Below are 17,866 nucleotides of genomic sequence, written 5' to 3'. Positions count from 1 at the left end.
TCCCTGTTAGCTCAAGCTTTTTTCTCTGTTCTCCCCAAAATAGTAATTTTGATAGATTGTGATTCTTCTTTAAATAAAAACATTATTGAGTGGTAAAATCAAGCATATACAGATGATAACAGTTTGCTCATCTTAAATGTTTAATCGACCCAGTCCAATCGAAATCTTGCAAAATCCAAGTTCGAGTTAGGTGGTACTGTATCTATAGAACTTACGTCAGTTAAAGGCAGAGGCACTCTTGGAAGAAACAGCCCAATCAGTCCTATAAGATCCCGGATCTCATTTCCAGAATGTATTCCTCTCACGGCCTCCTCGTCTTGGTCAGGCCTTTTCAGAATACACTTGCGATGATGTGCAAATGCCGCTTGTGTCAATCTTTCATCCACACTCAGGACATCAAACAGGAAAGCAAATGTGGAGACGTCCACAATGGTATCTCGTTGCCAAATAGGTTCTGGGCGTTTGCTCTCTTTCTCGTCTTCCATTGCTTCAAGACTGTACGACTTGGCGTCAGATCTGCTAGCTAGATCACATAAAGTGAAGGGCAACTTGTCAGTGTCGCAGTGACCAAGGATCTGACCCAAGAAGAAGCTCACTAAAGCTGCAGAGATTTCAAATGCCAAGTTTGTAGCCGCAGCATCGCATTGACGAAACTGTAATGCTTGGATAATGGCACACCATGTCTGAATTTCCAAATCCACGGTGCCAATCCTTATTGTGTACGGCTGCCGAACCCTTTGCTCATTTGGTTCGACGTCTGATTTTTGGAGGTTGAACTGGACCATTTTAACTGCCGAGACAGTAGCCAAGGGAACATCTTCGTTTGTTATGCATCTCAGCTCGTCTCTTGTCAAATCCACATTCCGTAAAACGTTAAGAGCAATCTCAACACCGATCCAAGGCAAAAGATGCTTATCCTTGAAGACCCTGTAAACTACAGACCTCGCATTCAGTGTTGTCATATCTGAAATAACCTAGAGAGGTACACTGATTGATTGCTGTATAGAAAATGTACAATAATAACTAACAGGCCCGCCCCCTTACTTTCATATATTTGGCTTAAAAATAACAAGAAACATATATAAGGAAATCCATAAAGGAACAACGAATCCGCCCCCCATTCCTGAAAACCTTGCTCCCCCCCTATATAGAACTTCTGGATCCACACCTGACTAAAACACATGTTTATGAAACGAAGGTTGCACTCATAGAATCTGTGTATCGTAACTCGCGGTGCTTCATGGGTATCAAGTAAATAAGCGTGAATGAAATACAAATACAGGTTTCAAAAGCTGTAGAATTCTTGTTTATGTCCTTATGGACATTCACATGGCTTTCAGATACAAGATTTAGCCGTTTATGCGCTACCCATGAACCACCGCGGGTTACGAAACATTGACTCTCGAGTGCAACCTTTTATGAAATAGGTGTATACGTCCTTTTTCACCTAAACTTACTTCCCATTAAGGAACTTCGTTTATCCTTTGTTTCATCTTGGCTAGATTAACATGACAACTTACTTTCCAAATCCAATTCCTCAAGCCATCCAGTCAGAACGTCTTTCTTTCTGTGTGACATCTTGGGATTGAGGACAACCAGCAGCCAAAGTCTGGACAGCTCATCACACAGCGTCCCACAGCTGAAGATGTCAAAGAAGTTATGATTTAAAAAATATCTCAGGGTGGTAAGAAGACCTTAATCTTTTACGAGATATCAAAATACACGACCAATAATCATTTTAGGGTAAATACTTTTTGGAGAAATGCATATTGCGTTGTCTAACGCTTTTAAATAAAATACGTATCTGATTCTCCTGGTTTGTATTATACACACTTTCAATGGGGGGGGGGGACGTGTAAAGTGCATTTTTACCTGAAAGGAGTAGCAGTGAACGACATAGCGAGCGAGGTTATGGGTAGATCAAGATAGTCTGTCCACCATGTCCGTTTTGCCACATCATTATTTTCCAGACCATCAACAAGGGTCTTTGTCATGATAAAGGGTACTTCGTCAATGTCTTCATAGAGCAGACTATAGACTGTATCCAAAAGTTTCGTAGGGAGGAAGTGAATGCTGTGGAAATGCTTCGTGCAGGTGCCTGGAAAAAAACAGAGTTTCCTGTGATATCTAAACTCCGTTTATAACACCATTTACCACAGGTAGCCCATTTACTGATGCGATATTCACTATTCTGCTAACTGTCGTCAATAATTAACTTAACCGCTTTCTCTGGTTTCCGTCCTATAACAGAATTACATGCTTTTTGATTGGTCAGTGCCTTATTCATAGGTGGCGTGATTTGAAACTATTTCATCATTGTTTTCTAATATGAACATTCTAATGGTTTCACCTTTTATTACAGGGCTACTGATTCTGAAAGGTCTCTTGCAATGGCGGGTTTCCTCTTGGGGCTCTTGAGATTCTTGAGTGTATGAAGGGCTGGCAGGAGTGTTTGAAGATATTTTGATTTCAAAAATGATGGGTTGCACTAATCTGTAGGTTGCAATGAAGAATTGAGAGATATCTGCTTTAGATATCACCCAATGACTTTCTTCATCAACACCTGAAATGGAAGAAACATTGTTAGATTTCGCATCATTCTATGCATTCAGAGCTTTGAGCACAAGGACTCATTTCAAACAAATATAAGCGGTTCACTCGATTTGAACAACTAAATTTAAAATATATAAACACACAGCGTCCTTTGAATGGTCAGCACCTTGGGGTGACATCGAACACTGAAAACATTAAGAAGAATATCCAAAACCACAGAAAGGCAACAGGCAGGCCTTAAATTATTGGTCAAAGAGCTTAAAATCCAAATTCTTTGCGTTGGACTTTATTCTTTGTGATTTCTCTATATTCTCAATTATTTGAGAAATGTATATAATTTCATTGAAAACCTAAAAAGCAAATAACGATTAACATAGAACAAAACCTTTTTCTAGAGCGGTATAAGTAGTTGTAATGTCACCGTGTGTCGTACAATTTCCAAAAGCCATATTGATATTCATATTTACAAAAGGGTATACAAATGCACTTTGAAGGGGGGGTAATGGAAATGTTTGACGATTTGAAGAGTTTCGAAATTACAAGCAACGGAAAACTGATAATATAATGTGTGGGCTATCGAGGGCTATCTCAAATTATCCACGCCATGTAATGACCATCGAGTGGTCGTTAAATAAATACCTGGTCCTGCGGTAGCGTCTGGCACCCCATCCATGACATTGATTTATGCATGGCAATGCTGGCCATTCTTGTTCAACAGCTCATCCATCAACTGAAAGGCATTGTCTACCATTTCAATCTCATCAGGATAATTCAAAAGCATGCTTGCCAACTTGAGAAGTTCATCTCTGTTCAATTGATAAAGTGAGTCAGTGATTGGTAGGTGGTAGGTTGCTCTCTCGGGATGGCGAATCCTTTCAAGAGCTGTCTCTTGCACATGTTTGCACCAAGGTCCCTGTGACTGGCATGAGCAGTGGGCAGAAGTGATCTTGCGGCGATCAAAGAAAATGGTCACAAAAAACAAACCAAAAACCTTTGCACTTAGTCGACAACCTGGAAGATAACCACAACCACACTGTTTTGCACTGTACACTTTAACTAAAATGTGCTTTGAACACGCATGGACGCCGCAGAAAACAGAGAGTTGAGGAAAAGAAAAAAAAAAGACGTGTCACAAATGAATGGTAAATTTTCAAATGTTTAGCCGTTTTAGTGCTAATTCACAAACAGGAGTCCCTAATTCTACTCCAGTTTCGGCTGAGAAAAAAACTTTGCTACTTCAGATAACAAATAATTGAGCATTTTAGTATATTTACAGCCTTTTTTAGGATCTTTTGAATGGACTTACCAATTTGCTTCATGTCCCTTATGTTTTTAGGTTTGAACATAGCTTTCAAAGGGTCACTATAGCTTCCATACATGTGTTCTTTCCTACCAAAATTTGCAATTTTCATTACTTTTTCTTTATCTACAGGGAAGGAACTCGAGATCACTTTCAACTGAAGCTCGTCTGGGACTGTTTTCCATTGGTCTTGTACATAACTGATCGAGAAATTTGCAGAGAGAACGTTGCAGCAGCAGTCCACTAGCGATCTGACGCAAGCCTCTTTCACTGTCGTCTGTTTTAAAGACGATGTCGAATTGTCTTTAAGATCGTGATACATCTTGAATCCTTTAGACGACAGGGATGACGAAAAAGGGGTGACAGAATCAAAACCTGATGAGCTTGAAGAACAAGCCACAAAAGGACTAGCTGATGGAATTGGGTTACCCGAAACATCGATGAAAGCCTTGCTGTTCTTGGTCTTGTTCAATAGCTGATCGAGATGCTCTTGAGCAGAATCTACAACAGGATTGTTGGTATATCGATTAAGAAGAGAGCCTGTTAGCTTTAGGAGCTTCATTCTGTCAAGTTTCTGAAGTGACTCGTTGATAGGACTGAGGTAATATTTAATCTTTTCAGGATAATTGATCCGCATAGCAACTGCTTCCCTAACATGGGCGCACCATCTATTCATGGGATCATCCTCGGCCCTGTTCTTATGATAGTTGCATGTACAGTCTACAGAGGTGAACTTGCCACGATCAAAGTGAATGGTCACATAGTTGTCCATAACGGTAGCCCTTATTTCACAACCTGTTGGAAAAGAAGAAATAATCAGAACATTCTTTAATTTTTCTTCTCCATTCTTCAAGCTTCGCTTTGCTACCTTTTGCTATGCGGACTTAAACAGGATTGCATTTGATCGCATTGGACTCTGACTCTGATTCAAGCAAAACATAAAAATGGTAAATGTTTATCGCCCTTTAAGCAGGTTAGCAATCTTCTACGCAGAATGTAAAATGGGGTAAATACTCTCTACAAATTAGAAAGATGCGTAAAAATGGATTTTTGTGTTGTGTTTGACATTGCTAATTAAAAATGACGTAATCGAATTGAATACCTTGTTTCCAGTCAACTGGGGATATGCTCCCAGAAAACATAATGCTTGTACAAAAAAAACAGAGTGCTATCATTGTAGAAATAGACCACCTTAGGCATGATGTTGAAAAACAACGAGTTATTTAGCCTCGTTTCCTGGCTTCTATTGGTTTTGCGGTTAATGACGTCACTTTTGATTTGCCGCTCGCCATGAATGTCGGTACAGCTTATCGCAGGGAATGTTTGCCAACACTATGAGTTATTTTCAGATATAAGGAGGAAAATCCAACACATGCGAATGTGAAATTCAAAAGATTGAACAACCATATGGACTGTCTGAGAAACAGATCAAAATACTGGATTTGAAATCGGCCTGACATTCTCATTTCACAGTCCATTTCTTACCAAGGTTTCTGGTTTGCTACCCCCTTGAACAAGATCGAGCGAGTGTGCAGTCACGGAGGACGCGTAATTAGATATGAGGGAGGAGGGAAGTGACAGAAGTGAAGCAAAGTTTTAGTCCTGTGTTAGTTGGTTAAGGTCCAGTGTGTTTATGTGTGGGTGTGTTTTAATTTTCTTTCGTTTAGCAAGGAGACATTTTGATAAACACCGTGGAAATGTTAGCACCTAAACACAACAGTCAATTTAAACAGTGAAGTTAAACAGCGGGATTCTGAACGTTCTTATTATTTAAATCTCGCCGGTAAACCGGAGGGGTACAAGATGCAGGTACAGGTTGCAGGTCGGGTGCAGGTTGGATGCAGTTTGAGTACGAAATGCAGGTCGGGTGATTTTACTGTGTTTTTTTCTGCTTCCTCTATTTCATTCAATTTCTACGGCTCACGTGACGCTCAGATTCTCTTTCATAACTAAGCATAAGCAATCCCGTGACTTTGCTGCACATCAACCAAACTTGGGTCAATTAATATATAACGGTAGATGGACAAGTGAAAAAAAATATGTATAGGTGGTTGCGTAACAGATCACGTGACCGTTGGAAAACTACGAATTTCTCGCCAGTGATTTGCTGCTCGTCAACCAAAAATAAATTGAATAAACTCCATAATGTGGCGACTATATCTGTTAGATAAATGGTTTACTTTCTAGTATATAGCTTTTTTAATAAGTGCAATGGACAGCAGGGGTGGATCTAGACATTTTTGAAGGGGAGAAACGGGGGTGCACCGGTACGTTAAACATGTAGCGGAGAAAAATTCGTGGGTTTACGTTGTTATACAATTTTTAATGAGATATTTATACTGTTATACTGTTATACGTTACTTGACCCAAGTTTGCTTTATGTGCAGCAAATCGCTGGCGATATATTCGTATTATTCCAAAAGGTCGTCATTGCTTAGTAATAAACGGGAATCTAAGTATTCAATATTTTAACGCGTCACGCGAGCCCTAGAAATTGAATGAGATAGAGAAAGCAAAAAGAAAAAATAGGCCCGTAACGTGCATGTTATCATATATCTCTAGGTTATTTCTTAGTATAATAATACTATAAAAAGTATTGATGAACGGTAGACTCCCAAAGATTAAAAAAAAGAAAAAAAAATTCAGGGGGGAGGACTCGAACCCGTGGTTTCATGTAACTTACGGACTCCGATCACTGACCTAAACCACTTAGCCACAAAGCCAACACCGTAAAATATATCTTCTAAAAATAATCTGATTAGTGTTTGTATTGAACTGTTCGAAAAGACACGTCGAGCATGTCGAATTCCAGTTACTTTTTCTTTCACAAAGATGATATACCTGCTACAATTGATCACATAACTCTTGTACAATATGTATTTTGCTTAATATAATATCAAAAGTGCAAAATCATCATTCGTAAGTAAATTTGCGGGGGCAAGTTCTTGTCTCAATAAAGCTTTGCAACTTGATTTAATGTCAAAAGGAATCGGATACGGGCGAAAAAACCCGAGCTTAAATACTCGAAATGACCAAATGAGAGCGTTTTTACATGAGCTCGTGTGTTTGGGCACGTATTGCAAACTCTTTATAAATCAATAACTTAACGTAAAGTTTGAAAGATCATTCGGAATGTGAATGGAATGCAGCCGCGTTCGAGTTTATCAAAGCAAGCTAGCATAGGAGCGAATATGTAAGAATTGTTTAACAAACCCCAAAATCTTTTGATTATTTTGATATTTTCTTCTTTATAAAGTGATTCTAGGCTGGCGCTTCGTAACGATCATATCCCGAAGTCAAATTTTCCCAGCAAACACCGCGGCAAATCTTGATTCTTTCTTTTTTTTTTTTTTTCGACGTGATGACATAGCATCTACTCGAACATGCGCAATAGCTACAAAAACTATAAAATCACCCGACCTGCATTTTGTACTCAACCTTCATACGACCTGCAACCTGCATTTTGTACCCTCCGTATCGGTGAGTTTGAGGTTTTTGGATAGTGTCCCTGCAAACCGAAATCGCACAAAATCCTACCCAGAGTTTCATCAGCTTTCGTACATTGGATCCAGAAAGTTCTTCCGGAGCTGTTTGAACGAGTTTCTCGAACGATATATAAAAATGTGCAAGAGTTGTATATCAAAAAAAAAATTGTCAATCAATATTTGAGTGATCTTTCAAGTAAATTAAAATTTTTAATTATGCACTTTGTCATTTGAAACCCCCACCCCCATGGTCCCGGGGAAGTGGGGTGTTAAAAGTGGGGGTTTAGAGCACTTTTTAACAAAAATTTATCCGGAGGGGTGGGGGAATTGACAGTTTTTTACTCTAAGGTTTGTCTCCAGCCTGGGGGTTTTGGGACAAGTGAATAGCCTCACAAATGTACTTTGCAAAAGTCAAGTCAGTTTCTGGTTTGAGACTTTCTTCTGTAGCAAGCAGTTCTGTGTATTAGGCTGTGTCAAGCTGCACGACAATATGTGTGCAGACAAATGTGAGTGATAGCTAATGCAAAATGAAGATTATTTATTTTTCCATTTTTTAGTAACGGTTATCTTAATTGTTATTGGTACAAATGTACTCAGTTAAGTGTACTTGCTTTGAAAGATATTTAAGATGACTTTTTATCTCAAATGCCAGGTAGTCGCCTATAGTCCTGAGGGGAAGGGGCATTTGACTGCAGTTTTTCCCCGAGGGGGTGGGAGCTTTTCTCAGTTTTGTACAGGATCAAAGTCTAATCCTCCACCCTTCCATGGGCTGGTGGTTTCAAGTGACTAGTGCATTAATTTTTCTTTTGAAAAGCCAGCTTATCCTGTAGTTATCTCTTAGATTATGTATACTAAATAAAAGAATTTAAAATTATGTCTAATTTATGTCGTCTAGAATTGAATCTACTCTTTGTCACAAGGCGATAAGCATTTGGTGGGTTAGACCATGTTTACCTGTTTGGATGATGGTAGGTATGCAATAACAACGATTAGAAGAATCTGAACTTGATGATCCAACAGTAGCAGGAAACTCTGCAGGGAAAGAACTTGAGATCACTTTCAACTGAAGCTCGTCTGGGACTGTTTCCCATTGGTCTTGTACATAACTGATGGGGAAATTTGCAGAAAGAATTTTGCAGCAGCTGTCGACCAGCGTTGGCAAAGCCTTGGGCGGCGGGGATAAAGAACGGCGCCCATAAGCGGGGTAATAAGAGTTATCAAAATAGTCATCATCAGAATTATCAAAATAGTCATCATCATAGTAAGAATCGCTTTCATCGTATTCATCATCATCATCGTATTCTTCATCATCCACGTCGTAGTAAATAGACATTTTGAATTCACTTCGGGACTGGGACTTCAAAAAACATCTTTCGATTTATGTCCCTCGAATCGCGAATACGTTTAGAATCCAAGCAGTAGCCGTTGTGTTGAGCGTTTCACTGCTTGGAATCTAGAATAAATTGCTTCCGCTTTTCCACGAATTCTGGACTCGTTACGTCTTCCCACAACTCTTTGCGACGCGCAGGCTGTGGGAAGTCTGGGTGAATTTTAATTCTAATTTTAATTTTAATTTTAATTTAATTTTTAATTTAATTAAAATTGTTTGTCGGGCCAGCTGTTGTGAGCCTGCGATAGCTGGCCGCTATTTGTTTCCAAGATGGCGGTTCCCATGTGAAAGCAAGGGCTTTAGAGAAGTTATGTTAGAAGGTTGGACTAGAAAACACTATGATAAGGCTTTCACTTGCAAGTCGAACTTTACTGCGATCTAGTTTCGTGAACGTAGCTCAAATTCGAGCTTTTTCTGCTGTGAAACCTCAAGGTAAATATATGTCGTATTCTTTTCCACCTAACCGTTTATCCCGGCCCTACCAATCGATAATAATTCCGATAATCAATAATAATCAATAGTAATCGATCAAAAATCAAAATCAATCAATCGATAGATATCTGAAATCAATAGAAATCGATACTTATACAGTTTCAATAACGTGAAACTGTGTGAGTATTGATTATTATCGATTTTTATCAAAAAATATTGAAATCTTATCGATTATTATTGATTATATTGATAAATATCGATTTCTTCCATTCCGTCAAAATGTATCATCCTTAACCGACATGATCAATTGTTTGACTGCTTTTTCAAAAAATAAAATCAGATAAACAAGGTAAGATAAACAAAGTGAGTCATTATATTGCTTCAAAAGGGCTCAATTTTAACATTTGCAAACCACATTCAAGATATACAAGATATCGAGCCGCGCTTCTTCCGCGCCAAACCTCGACGTCTAAATCAATTACATGTGGCACTGCAAAAGTTTGACACTGTTTTAAACGTCGAGCCTTGTTGTGCCGCATTTGTTTTGGTTTTTGCAATGCAACAGTAACTTTTTGACCCATTGGAATGATGCAATTGGTATGGCATCTGAATCAACATTATGTCGACCTAGATGAATCAGGGACCTTGAGCAGCGACGACGGCAACGTGGATGACGACGGCAGAAAACAATGGAATTTGATTAAGAATTCAATAGCAGCAAGTGGAAATGCATTCTGTCTGATACATTTCAGCCGTTTTCCATAAAACCACGACATGACAATTTTAAGTTTCCCCCTCAGTAAAGGACGCGGACGTTTGCACTATAAACTCCACTCCACTAACTTCGTTGCCTACTGTAGAAATAATGTCCTTAGTTAATTTTTATCTGTCTCTGACTATAATGTTTTGCTTATTCCATTGCTATCAAATTTTTATTGATCGCCACATGCAAGAACATCTTTTTCGATAGTGTTGTCCTAGCCGTTGCGTCCTCCTTGCTTTCCAGTGGTCAGTTTTAAATATAAGAAATCGATAAAACCGGATGTTAATCGATAATAATCAATATGATTGAGTACTCTTGGGCTGTGAGTATCGATTTATTATCGATTTCCAATATCAATCAGTAATAATCAACTGATTAATATCGATTAATATTGATTAATTCGATTAGTTTCCAATGATCAATTTTTATCGATTGGTAGGGCCTGGTGTTTATAAATGTCATAGCTGTCGACCCAACTTGGACAAAAATCTTGTGAAATACAGTAAATATGTGTAAAAAAAAAAAACAAGAATGCCAATGCGGGAGAATACAGAGAATTCTGTTTTCAATTCTCTTGAACATTTTCCCCTTAATGGTTTTCCAAAAGATGTGTGTTAGTTAGCCTCCTTCTCAGGCAGCTCTACTATACTCTGTAATGGCCTTTATTCAGATTTGGGATACCTGTGTTTGCGTTTTTAGGACGCGGGATACTGGTACCGAGGGGAGGGAGGAGGGGATAAAAGAGTTGCCTGCCATATATCGAACGGTTGGTACATTGCGTGTCGCCTCAGTGGACACGACACGTTGCCTACCTGACCGGGGCTGACACAGGTAACTAATGTCGCGACAAAAAAATCCTGGTTAATTGCGAAAAAAAACATGGCAAGCGAACGCGAAGCTTCTACTTCAAAGCGAACTCATTCCTAGATATGTCAAAAACCATTTGCCATTTGCTAGTATGGGATACAACAAGGTTTACAGGAAGTTATTGAAAAGAAAGGAACCATAGATTCTAAAAAGTGAATTCGATGCTGAATGTTTGCCTTCACCGGCGGCAACGTGATCAAGCTCGATCAGCACTGTTCTGTTGTCTTTATTGACTTGGATGCTTTCAGCTTGGTTTAGAGTTTTCACTTTGATTGAGACTTCGCCGTCTCGGTTTTCACTTCAATTGAGGCTTCGCCGTCTTAGGACTTTAGCGTTCTAAGCACAGAAGCATAAACCCGAATTTCGGACCAACTGTAGAATACAGGACTTCGCACCTTGGTTACTATAGAACAGCGCAATAAATACAATGGAAATGCAAATAAGTTTGGATGTGGCCATGAATTCTTTAGGTTTTCGAATTGCTTCGTCTCAGTGAGAGACTCAATAAAACGATCCACATGTGGATGAATTTCTACTCTTCCTCCCAGTTAGTATCATATTCTTTACAAATTCCTAATTACCCTCCCATAGATGGTAGAAAACGTTATGCGCAGTGCCACATGCGCAGATGTCATCCAGTGTGTCAATATATGGTAGGCATCTCTCTCTTTCTTCTTACTTTTTTCGCCCCCCCCCCTCCCCCCTGCGTTATTTTTCTCCTCTATTCGCCACAGGAATACCGCATCGAAAAAAGAACGCTTTTTCTTTCTGTGAGAAGAGATGCCTGTGGAGGAGGCTATGTGTTAGTGTGGGTTAATAGAACCTGCGATATTGAGTTACATATTATGGTGAACCTTCGGAAAAAAAACTGTGAAAGAGAAGGCCAGGGTCATTTGTGATGTAGATCGAGATGTCAATCAAAACACATAAGAAAATATATGTGCATGCTTTTAAATATGCGCTTTAGAATGTATTAACATAGTTTAAGCGCTTTATAAATTAATAATTATTGTTAAATTATTATTATTATATACTAGTCCCCTTCTTCATGTCTTCTTAGTTGTTGATGAAGATCATTGTGTGGCTACAAATTTTCCTGTAATCTTAGTATCTAAACCTGATACTACTAATTGTTCAGCTTCACGAAAACAAACCTGCAAAATATAGCAGACTTTTTTAGGTTGTGGTTTTTTTTTGGCACATTTGCTGCTTCAATGGCATTCCCATAAGTATGTTCTCTTTTTAAAACTTAAAATGATAAACATAATGATAGTTTGTTTTTTTCAAATAAAATCCTCTGCTTTACATGGTTTTCCTACTCTTTTTAAATATTTTGTGTTATTACCATCTCAGAATTCCAACGAGTTTATGAAAAAACTTTTCTTACTCATGAATGGTCGTCATACTTGTTTTTGGACACCCTAGGTTTGTACTACAACCTAAATGACAAATAGTGTTTTTTTTACCTATTATCGGATGCTATTACAACCTATTATCAGACAGCAGATTTGTGAAAACAATGCAAAAATTATGCTTATTTTAATAAAACAGACCATAATTGTTGAAAATGTAGTTTCTTCTCTGTAACAAATACAAAACTCATGTGTCACACTTGTTGGGAGCTGCATGGCAGTTATCGTCACAATTTACTCAATTTTCTGTCCTCACATCTTTTGAGTCAAAGAATGGATTTTTTGTCACTACTGTATCTTGCAATGGATGCCTGAGAAATAAAGAATATTTCTAGTTTTTCAATTAGTAAACACTTTGGGTCAAGTTCTCAGCTTTTTTCTATTATTTGAGATTTTTAACAATCTTCTCAAATAGTGACTATGCAATGGGTAGGTAACTTGGGTAGGTAACCCCTTGAACTTCTTCAAATTACTCAATTGAATGTTAACAAGCAATTACTCATCGTAGGTTTTACAGACACAAAACACATCCACTGCAGCTTGGGGACAACTGTGGCTAAACACGCTATGAATTTTGTTTGTAATTGTTTATTGCTTTTCATAGATGACCTAACAACAACAGACTCTTCCATGGGAAGAAAGTGGATTTGTGGTTATGAGAATATCAAAGAGCTTGAAGCGTAAGTATGTCAAGTTGCAGTTGCACTTCCTAAAATTTGCAAACCAAAGGGGAAAAAGTATGTAGCTCATATAAAAGTCTGTTGGCTTGCCTGTTGCGTGGTTTTAATGGCTACAAATCCTATGCAACTCAGATATTCATCATAGTAGTGAATAATGCACTCGAATCAAGGTGAATTTCATTCCATCCTAGAATTAAAGATACCGTACTGGCACCAAGTATCAATAATAATAATAATAATAATTTAATATAGCATTATAAAAATCTCAATGCTTTACAAACATCCTACTCTATTCTACTTATATTTCTAATGGTTAAAAACTAATCAATTATTGTAGTGCTTACAAAATAAGTACGTCTTTAAAGACGATTTAAATTTGCCGAGACAGTCGGTGTTTCTAATGTGTAGGGGGAGGGAGTTCCATAATTTAGCTGCAAAGTTTGAAAAAGATCTGTCCCCATAAGTTTTTGTTCGTGATTTAGGAATGACGAGAAGGTTCTTGTTAGCAGATCTAAGGGATCGAGATGGCGTATACGGTGTTAAGAGTTCAGTGATATATTCAGGAGCCTGGTTGTGGAGAGCTTTATGTGTGACTGTAAGAATTTTAAAGTCTATTCTAGAAGCAACAGGTAGCCAGTGAAGTTCCTTAAGAATGGGTGTAATGGCGTCCCTCTTCTTAGCACCAACGATTAGTCTTGCGGCAGAGTTCTGAACACGCTGTAGTTTGGCTATTTCTTTTTCTTGGAGTCCAGACAGAAGACTATTACAGGCATCTAGTTTTGAAGTTATGAAAGCATGAATGAGCTGCTCACAGTTATTGCGGTCAAGGTATTTCCGTATCCTGCCAATGTTCCTTATAGAATGGTAGGCTGATTTGCAGATGCTGTTGACATGTTTTGTCATAGATAAACTCGAATCGATGATTACTCCGAGGTCGCGTGCTGCCTGGTTTAAGCCCTATATAAAAACTCAACACATGGAAATTGAGACTCACACTTTTAAAAAGGCAATCGAGAACAAAGTCACTTATGCTTGCAATATGTCTGGCTGGCTCATTCAAGTCATCTGACTCTCATTCGAGAACAAAGTCACATGCACTTGCAATATGTCTGGCTGGCTCATGCACGTTATCTGACTCTCATTCTTTATTCTGTACTCAGGGCACCAGAGAATGTGAAAAGAATCTTCAGTCTTGAGAATGCGAACAGGGTATGGAACATAAAAGTTTTGATGAGGATTGGATCCCACATACACATCATTTTTTAGCACAATTCCACATCAAACAAAAATGGCGAAAAACCCTTGCATCCCAATCTTTATCTTACGTTATTCTTCACTTTAAGCTTTCAGTCACATAATCAAATCCAGGCCAAACCTTATGATGCAAGTTCCAATTTTCCAATTTTTATTTTACAGGTTGAGAAGAGAAAAGTTGAAGAACAAGAAGTGAAAAACAACTATGAAGGCTACTCACAAAGATCTGGTAATTGACTAGTCTCCTATGCAGCCGATTTTGATGGAGTCATGCAGGTCTCTGCCACAAACCAAGCTTGGTGGGGGGAAAGGAGAGTAACCTCCAGTCTTTCTGTCCTTTACAACTTAAATTGTGTCAATTTAATGTTACTCATGTTTTAAGGCTCTTAGGGGCATTCTAAAACGTTGGGAGGTATTGGCATGTTTGTTTCTTGCAGCATTTTTGTTAAGTTGTTTTTGTATTTCTGTGTAAACTTTCTTTTAGTTGCTGAACTGACTTTGAAGATCAACACACTTGAAAGACACATGAAAGAAAGGCCAAAAGTAAGTATTGATATCCCAGGGGGGAGGGGAGGGCTGCTCTGATATTGGCATGACCTGGAAGCAGGTTTGATATCTTTTAAGTGTTCTAATTTTTTTGCCTGTATTTTTTTAGGGTTTAAAAACTTTGCCTCTTTGGGGTTTAGTAATGTACTGTATATTTGGGATGCAAAATTTTGTCCCTGCACTAGAAAGAAGACTTTTCTTTGAACAAGTAACAGAAGGATGGTCAGCTGGTGGGTTGGATTCCATCAGTTGTGATTGTTTTACCTTTCTTGTAGGATAAACACAACAAAGTGTTTCTACACTGGCTGACAGACCAGCGTAAGAAAAAGCTGAAGCATCTAAAAAACAAGGATTTTCCAGGTTACCTTCAACTCCTTCAAGAGCTGAATATACCTGAGCTAGAAAGCCCTCATAGCAAGTGGAATAAGTACAAGTTTAGGAAATTTAAGATTGGTGTGGAAGTTAAGGAGAAGAGGAGCTTCCTGGACAGGAAAATTATCACTTGAGAAAAGACATGTATTTCACAGAGCACAGAAATTAGCTCATGCCGAGAAAAAAAGTTGGGTACAGTTAAAACCTTACACCTAGTACAGTAAAAAAACCTGTAGCCTAGAATAAGCACCCTCAAAGTAAGAACCATTCAAGGCCAAAGAAACTGTTTCTTATATTAAATAAATTGATCGTGGAAAGATTTTTATAGTTTCAAATCAGTGCTGCAGTCAATACATAACCAAATGGAAAACAATGTGGGGAAGGAAAATGTACTTAAACTGATAGTGGTTAAAAAAATTATTCAGATATTTTTCTTATAGAAAATTGTACTCCTTGCTTGCTCCCTTCCCCCTAAAACAACAGCCATTGATTGACAATTTTTTCCATTCCCCCATTACTTAAAATTTGAGTTTTATTTATTTTCGCCACAAGTGGCAGGGTTACACAACAGAAGAGCCATTTACTGTGGGCCTTTTAGTGTTTTGAAGTCCTCAAGATCAATTTAGTTTCCTTAAAAAAAAATTCAAATAATAATACTTCAAGTTGCTCGCCGTGCCAATAGGCCACTCCAGGTATAAGCATGCACGTGCGCTCAACTTACCTCAACTACCGTCATGCAGCACACGCTTTGTTTGGTGCAAGCTTAAAAAATTTGCATGCTGCATTCTGGTAGTTGAGGTAGGTTACAATAAAAACGCGCATGCAAGCTTATACTGTAGCTGGGATGGTCTGTTGTTTTAAGAAAAATGAATGGCTGATAAATTGATGATAATCATGGTAATCTATTCTCAAAACTTTGTATGTACAATTGTGTTTTATTTAACAAATTTCTTCAATTTGTTCATTTATGGTTATCTCTGTGTGTACATTCATTTTGTATGTAATTAACAAATACCTTTTCTAATATAAACCGTTTAACTTGTTCATTTATTGTTTTCTACTTTTGGTCAGGAATAAACATGTTTGCAAAAAATGATGCATTGATACAAATCACAAATAGTTTGACTCAGAGTTCAAACATACAAGACTAAAAATGTCTGTAATATTGTGTTGCTATAGTTTTATTTAGATGGAAAAAAGTTATGCCATAGTAGGGCTTTTCTTAATACTGCTTTGATGGTGGGACCTTCATACCTTGGGTACCAAGGCCTCCAGACTTCTCTCTCCTACCCGCCCTTGTCTCGGCATTTTGTCTGAGCGTCACTGGGCAAGAGAAGTCTGGAAGCTTTGGTACCAGGGTAGGTCCTTCACAGTTGAGAGTTAAAAACAAAGGATAGGTTGTCACCTAGCACAATCAGTAAAACCGTGAACACTGCAAATATGTGTAGAATGTTTCTTCACACATTAAAAGATGTCTCAATAGAGACATTTAGCACTGCGTTTTTTTTTCTCGGAAACGTCAAACCTCTGGGTGGCACGTGACAAGGCCTTGCGTCAAGTTTGCAGTCTGCGTTTCGCGCTTTGATCTCAGGAGCACCGTCTAGCGGCAAGTGATTTACCTCGGCAGTTTTCCCCTCATTTTTTTTTTATGAGCTCATGTTAGAAACCATGAATTAGCGTTCTTTATAATTTGATTCTTTACTATTACTAATCTTTTTGGCTTGGTTGAAGTCGAGCACATGTTTTGCACTTTTTCCCGCCAAATGTGCTACACTATGATTTCGCCAGTACGTCAAACAGCAAACCGGTAACGGCAATTCGCGATAAAAAACTGAAAACGCAATGCTAAATGTCTCTAATAATTTACAGTGTTTGAATTCTTGTGTCTGATTCGTCAGAAGTCAAAAAACATGCCACAGATATTTCAGTTCTTCATGGTTTTACTGTTTGCACTGGAAAGATGGCATGGAGCTCTAAAGCAAGAAATTCCTGGTCTACTTTTTCCTCACCAAATTCCCAGTTCAATGTTGTAGAGGCTATCATTGTATAAGGTCCATATTGTCTACTGTTAGGTCTCTGTGGTTCCCGCCTGGTCTATCTATCACTAGGGCTGTGAGTGTGTGAATAGTGTTAAGCTATCCATTTGTAGGTTCTTAATAATGGTTCTTCTGAGGCCTTCCTCAAGATAGTATGGACAAAACAAGACATCCCTGTGTTACCAGTACTCAAAGATGACTAAGGCGAGCTGTAAGCCACCTTGTCACAGAAGCTGTAAAATGACTAAGACCTCCCCTGTGAGTCACTTGTCATGGTAGCTCCAATATGACTTAGACCTCTCCTTTGAGGCTAAGACCTTCTCGGGGAGGCACTATCACAGTAGCTGCAATATGACTAAGACCTCTCCAACAAGTCACTTGTCACGACAGCTCCAATTTGACTAAGATCTCCCCTGCACGTAACTTGCCATTGTAGCTCCAATGTGACTAAGACCTCCCCTGTAAGTCACTTGTCACGGCAGCTCTAACTTGACTAAGACCTACCCTGCGCGTAACTTGTCATTGTAGCTCCAATTTGACTAAAATCCCCCCCTGCACGTAACTTGCCATTGTAGCTCCTATGTTACTATGACCTCTCCCACAAGTCACTTGTCCCCTGTGAGTCAATGTAGCTCCAGTTTAACCAGCACTTCGCCCGTAGTGACCTCGTGTAGAAGTAGCCTCTCGTGCCACGGTCCCTTGCCTTTCTTTAACAGACTTGCAAGACTGACTTCCGTACGACCCAAGAAATCTGGCAAAATAAAACAGTGGTTAGA

General features: G+C 38.6%; 4 protein-coding genes and 1 long non-coding RNA gene across 8 annotated transcripts in view; 1 reads left to right on the top strand and 4 right to left on the bottom strand.

Moving 5' to 3' along the window:
* Positions 1–3,876, bottom strand: part of LOC5516654 — a 192,681-nt gene extending 188,805 nt beyond the window's left edge. The window contains exons 1-6 of the mRNA XM_048721471.1: positions 3,860–3,876; positions 3,193–3,564; positions 2,351–2,563; positions 1,873–2,098; positions 1,521–1,639; positions 216–934 (exon numbers count right to left, since the gene is read on the bottom strand). Of these exons, the coding sequence (XP_048577428.1) occupies positions 216–934; positions 1,521–1,639; positions 1,873–2,098; positions 2,351–2,563; positions 3,193–3,226 (1,311 nt within the window). The 5' untranslated portion in view covers positions 3,227–3,564; positions 3,860–3,876. The remainder of the gene's footprint in view (positions 1–215; positions 935–1,520; positions 1,640–1,872; positions 2,099–2,350; positions 2,564–3,192; positions 3,565–3,859) is intronic.
* Positions 3,236–8,852, bottom strand: LOC125559888. The gene is made up of 3 exons (XM_048722062.1): positions 8,293–8,852; positions 3,860–4,648; positions 3,236–3,564 (listed from the first exon to the last, which is right to left on the bottom strand). Exons 1-3 carry the CDS (start codon positions 8,669–8,671, stop codon positions 3,236–3,238), a joined length of 1,497 nt encoding a protein of 498 aa, XP_048578019.1. The 5' UTR covers positions 8,672–8,852.
* On the bottom strand, positions 7,101–7,989 carry LOC125559789. The gene is made up of 2 exons (XR_007306443.1): positions 7,310–7,989; positions 7,101–7,273 (listed from the first exon to the last, which is right to left on the bottom strand). It is a non-coding gene; the product is annotated as an uncharacterized LOC125559789 (long non-coding RNA).
* A 114-nt stretch (positions 8,853–8,966) lies between the features above and the next one.
* Positions 8,967–15,373, top strand: LOC5516662 (28S ribosomal protein S15, mitochondrial). Of its 2 annotated transcripts, XM_048721483.1 has the most exons (7): positions 9,022–9,160; positions 11,382–11,443; positions 12,807–12,882; positions 14,043–14,091; positions 14,299–14,365; positions 14,621–14,679; positions 14,958–15,373. In XM_048721483.1, the coding sequence occupies exons 2-7, from the start codon at positions 11,419–11,421 to the stop codon at positions 15,186–15,188; spliced, it is 507 nt and encodes a 168-aa protein (XP_048577440.1). In that variant the 5' UTR covers positions 9,022–9,160; positions 11,382–11,418; the 3' UTR covers positions 15,189–15,373. The 2 variants fall into 2 exon arrangements, with proteins under 2 accessions (XP_048577439.1, XP_048577440.1); XM_048721482.1 differs by lacking the exon at positions 11,382–11,443 and having other exon boundaries at positions 8,967–9,160.
* A 596-nt stretch (positions 15,374–15,969) lies between these two features.
* LOC5500390 (intersectin-1) overlaps positions 15,970–17,866 on the bottom strand; it is a 36,511-nt gene continuing 34,614 nt past the window's right edge. For all 3 annotated transcript variants that reach the window (XM_048721476.1, XM_048721475.1, XM_048721477.1), the window contains one exon: positions 15,970–17,841. In XM_048721476.1, coding sequence (XP_048577433.1) covers positions 17,714–17,841 — 128 coding nt within the window. In that variant the 3' untranslated portion in view covers positions 15,970–17,713. The remainder of the gene's footprint in view (positions 17,842–17,866) is intronic.

Source organism: Nematostella vectensis, chromosome 14 (assembly GCF_932526225.1).
Source record: "Nematostella vectensis chromosome 14, jaNemVect1.1, whole genome shotgun sequence".
NCBI classification, from domain to species: domain Eukaryota; kingdom Metazoa; phylum Cnidaria; class Anthozoa; order Actiniaria; family Edwardsiidae; genus Nematostella; species Nematostella vectensis.
This window is presented reverse-complemented; position numbering and strand designations above follow the sequence as displayed.

Bases quoted from the DNA above. Each gene is read 5' to 3' on its own strand.
- LOC5516662 (XM_048721482.1), top strand. From the start codon at position 9,067: ATGATAAGGCTTTCACTTGCAAGTCGAACTTTACTGCGATCTAGTTTC. The intron at 9,161-12,806 runs GTAAATATATGT...TGCTTTTCATAG, and splicing joins TTCTGCTGTGAAACCTCAAG to ATGACCTAACAACAACAGAC. The intron at 14,092-14,298 runs GTATGGAACATA...TTTATTTTACAG, and splicing joins GTCTTGAGAATGCGAACAGG to GTTGAGAAGAGAAAAGTTGA.
- LOC125559888 (XM_048722062.1), bottom strand. From the start codon at position 8,671: ATGTCTATTTACTACGACGTGGATGATGAAGAATACGATGATGATGAT. The intron at 4,649-8,292 runs GTAAACATGGTC...CTTTTCCAACAG, and splicing joins ACCTACCATCATCCAAACAG to GTTGTGAAATAAGGGCTACC. The intron at 3,565-3,859 runs GTAAGTCCATTC...GTTATCTTCCAG, and splicing joins AAGGGACATGAAGCAAATTG to GTTGTCGACTAAGTGCAAAG.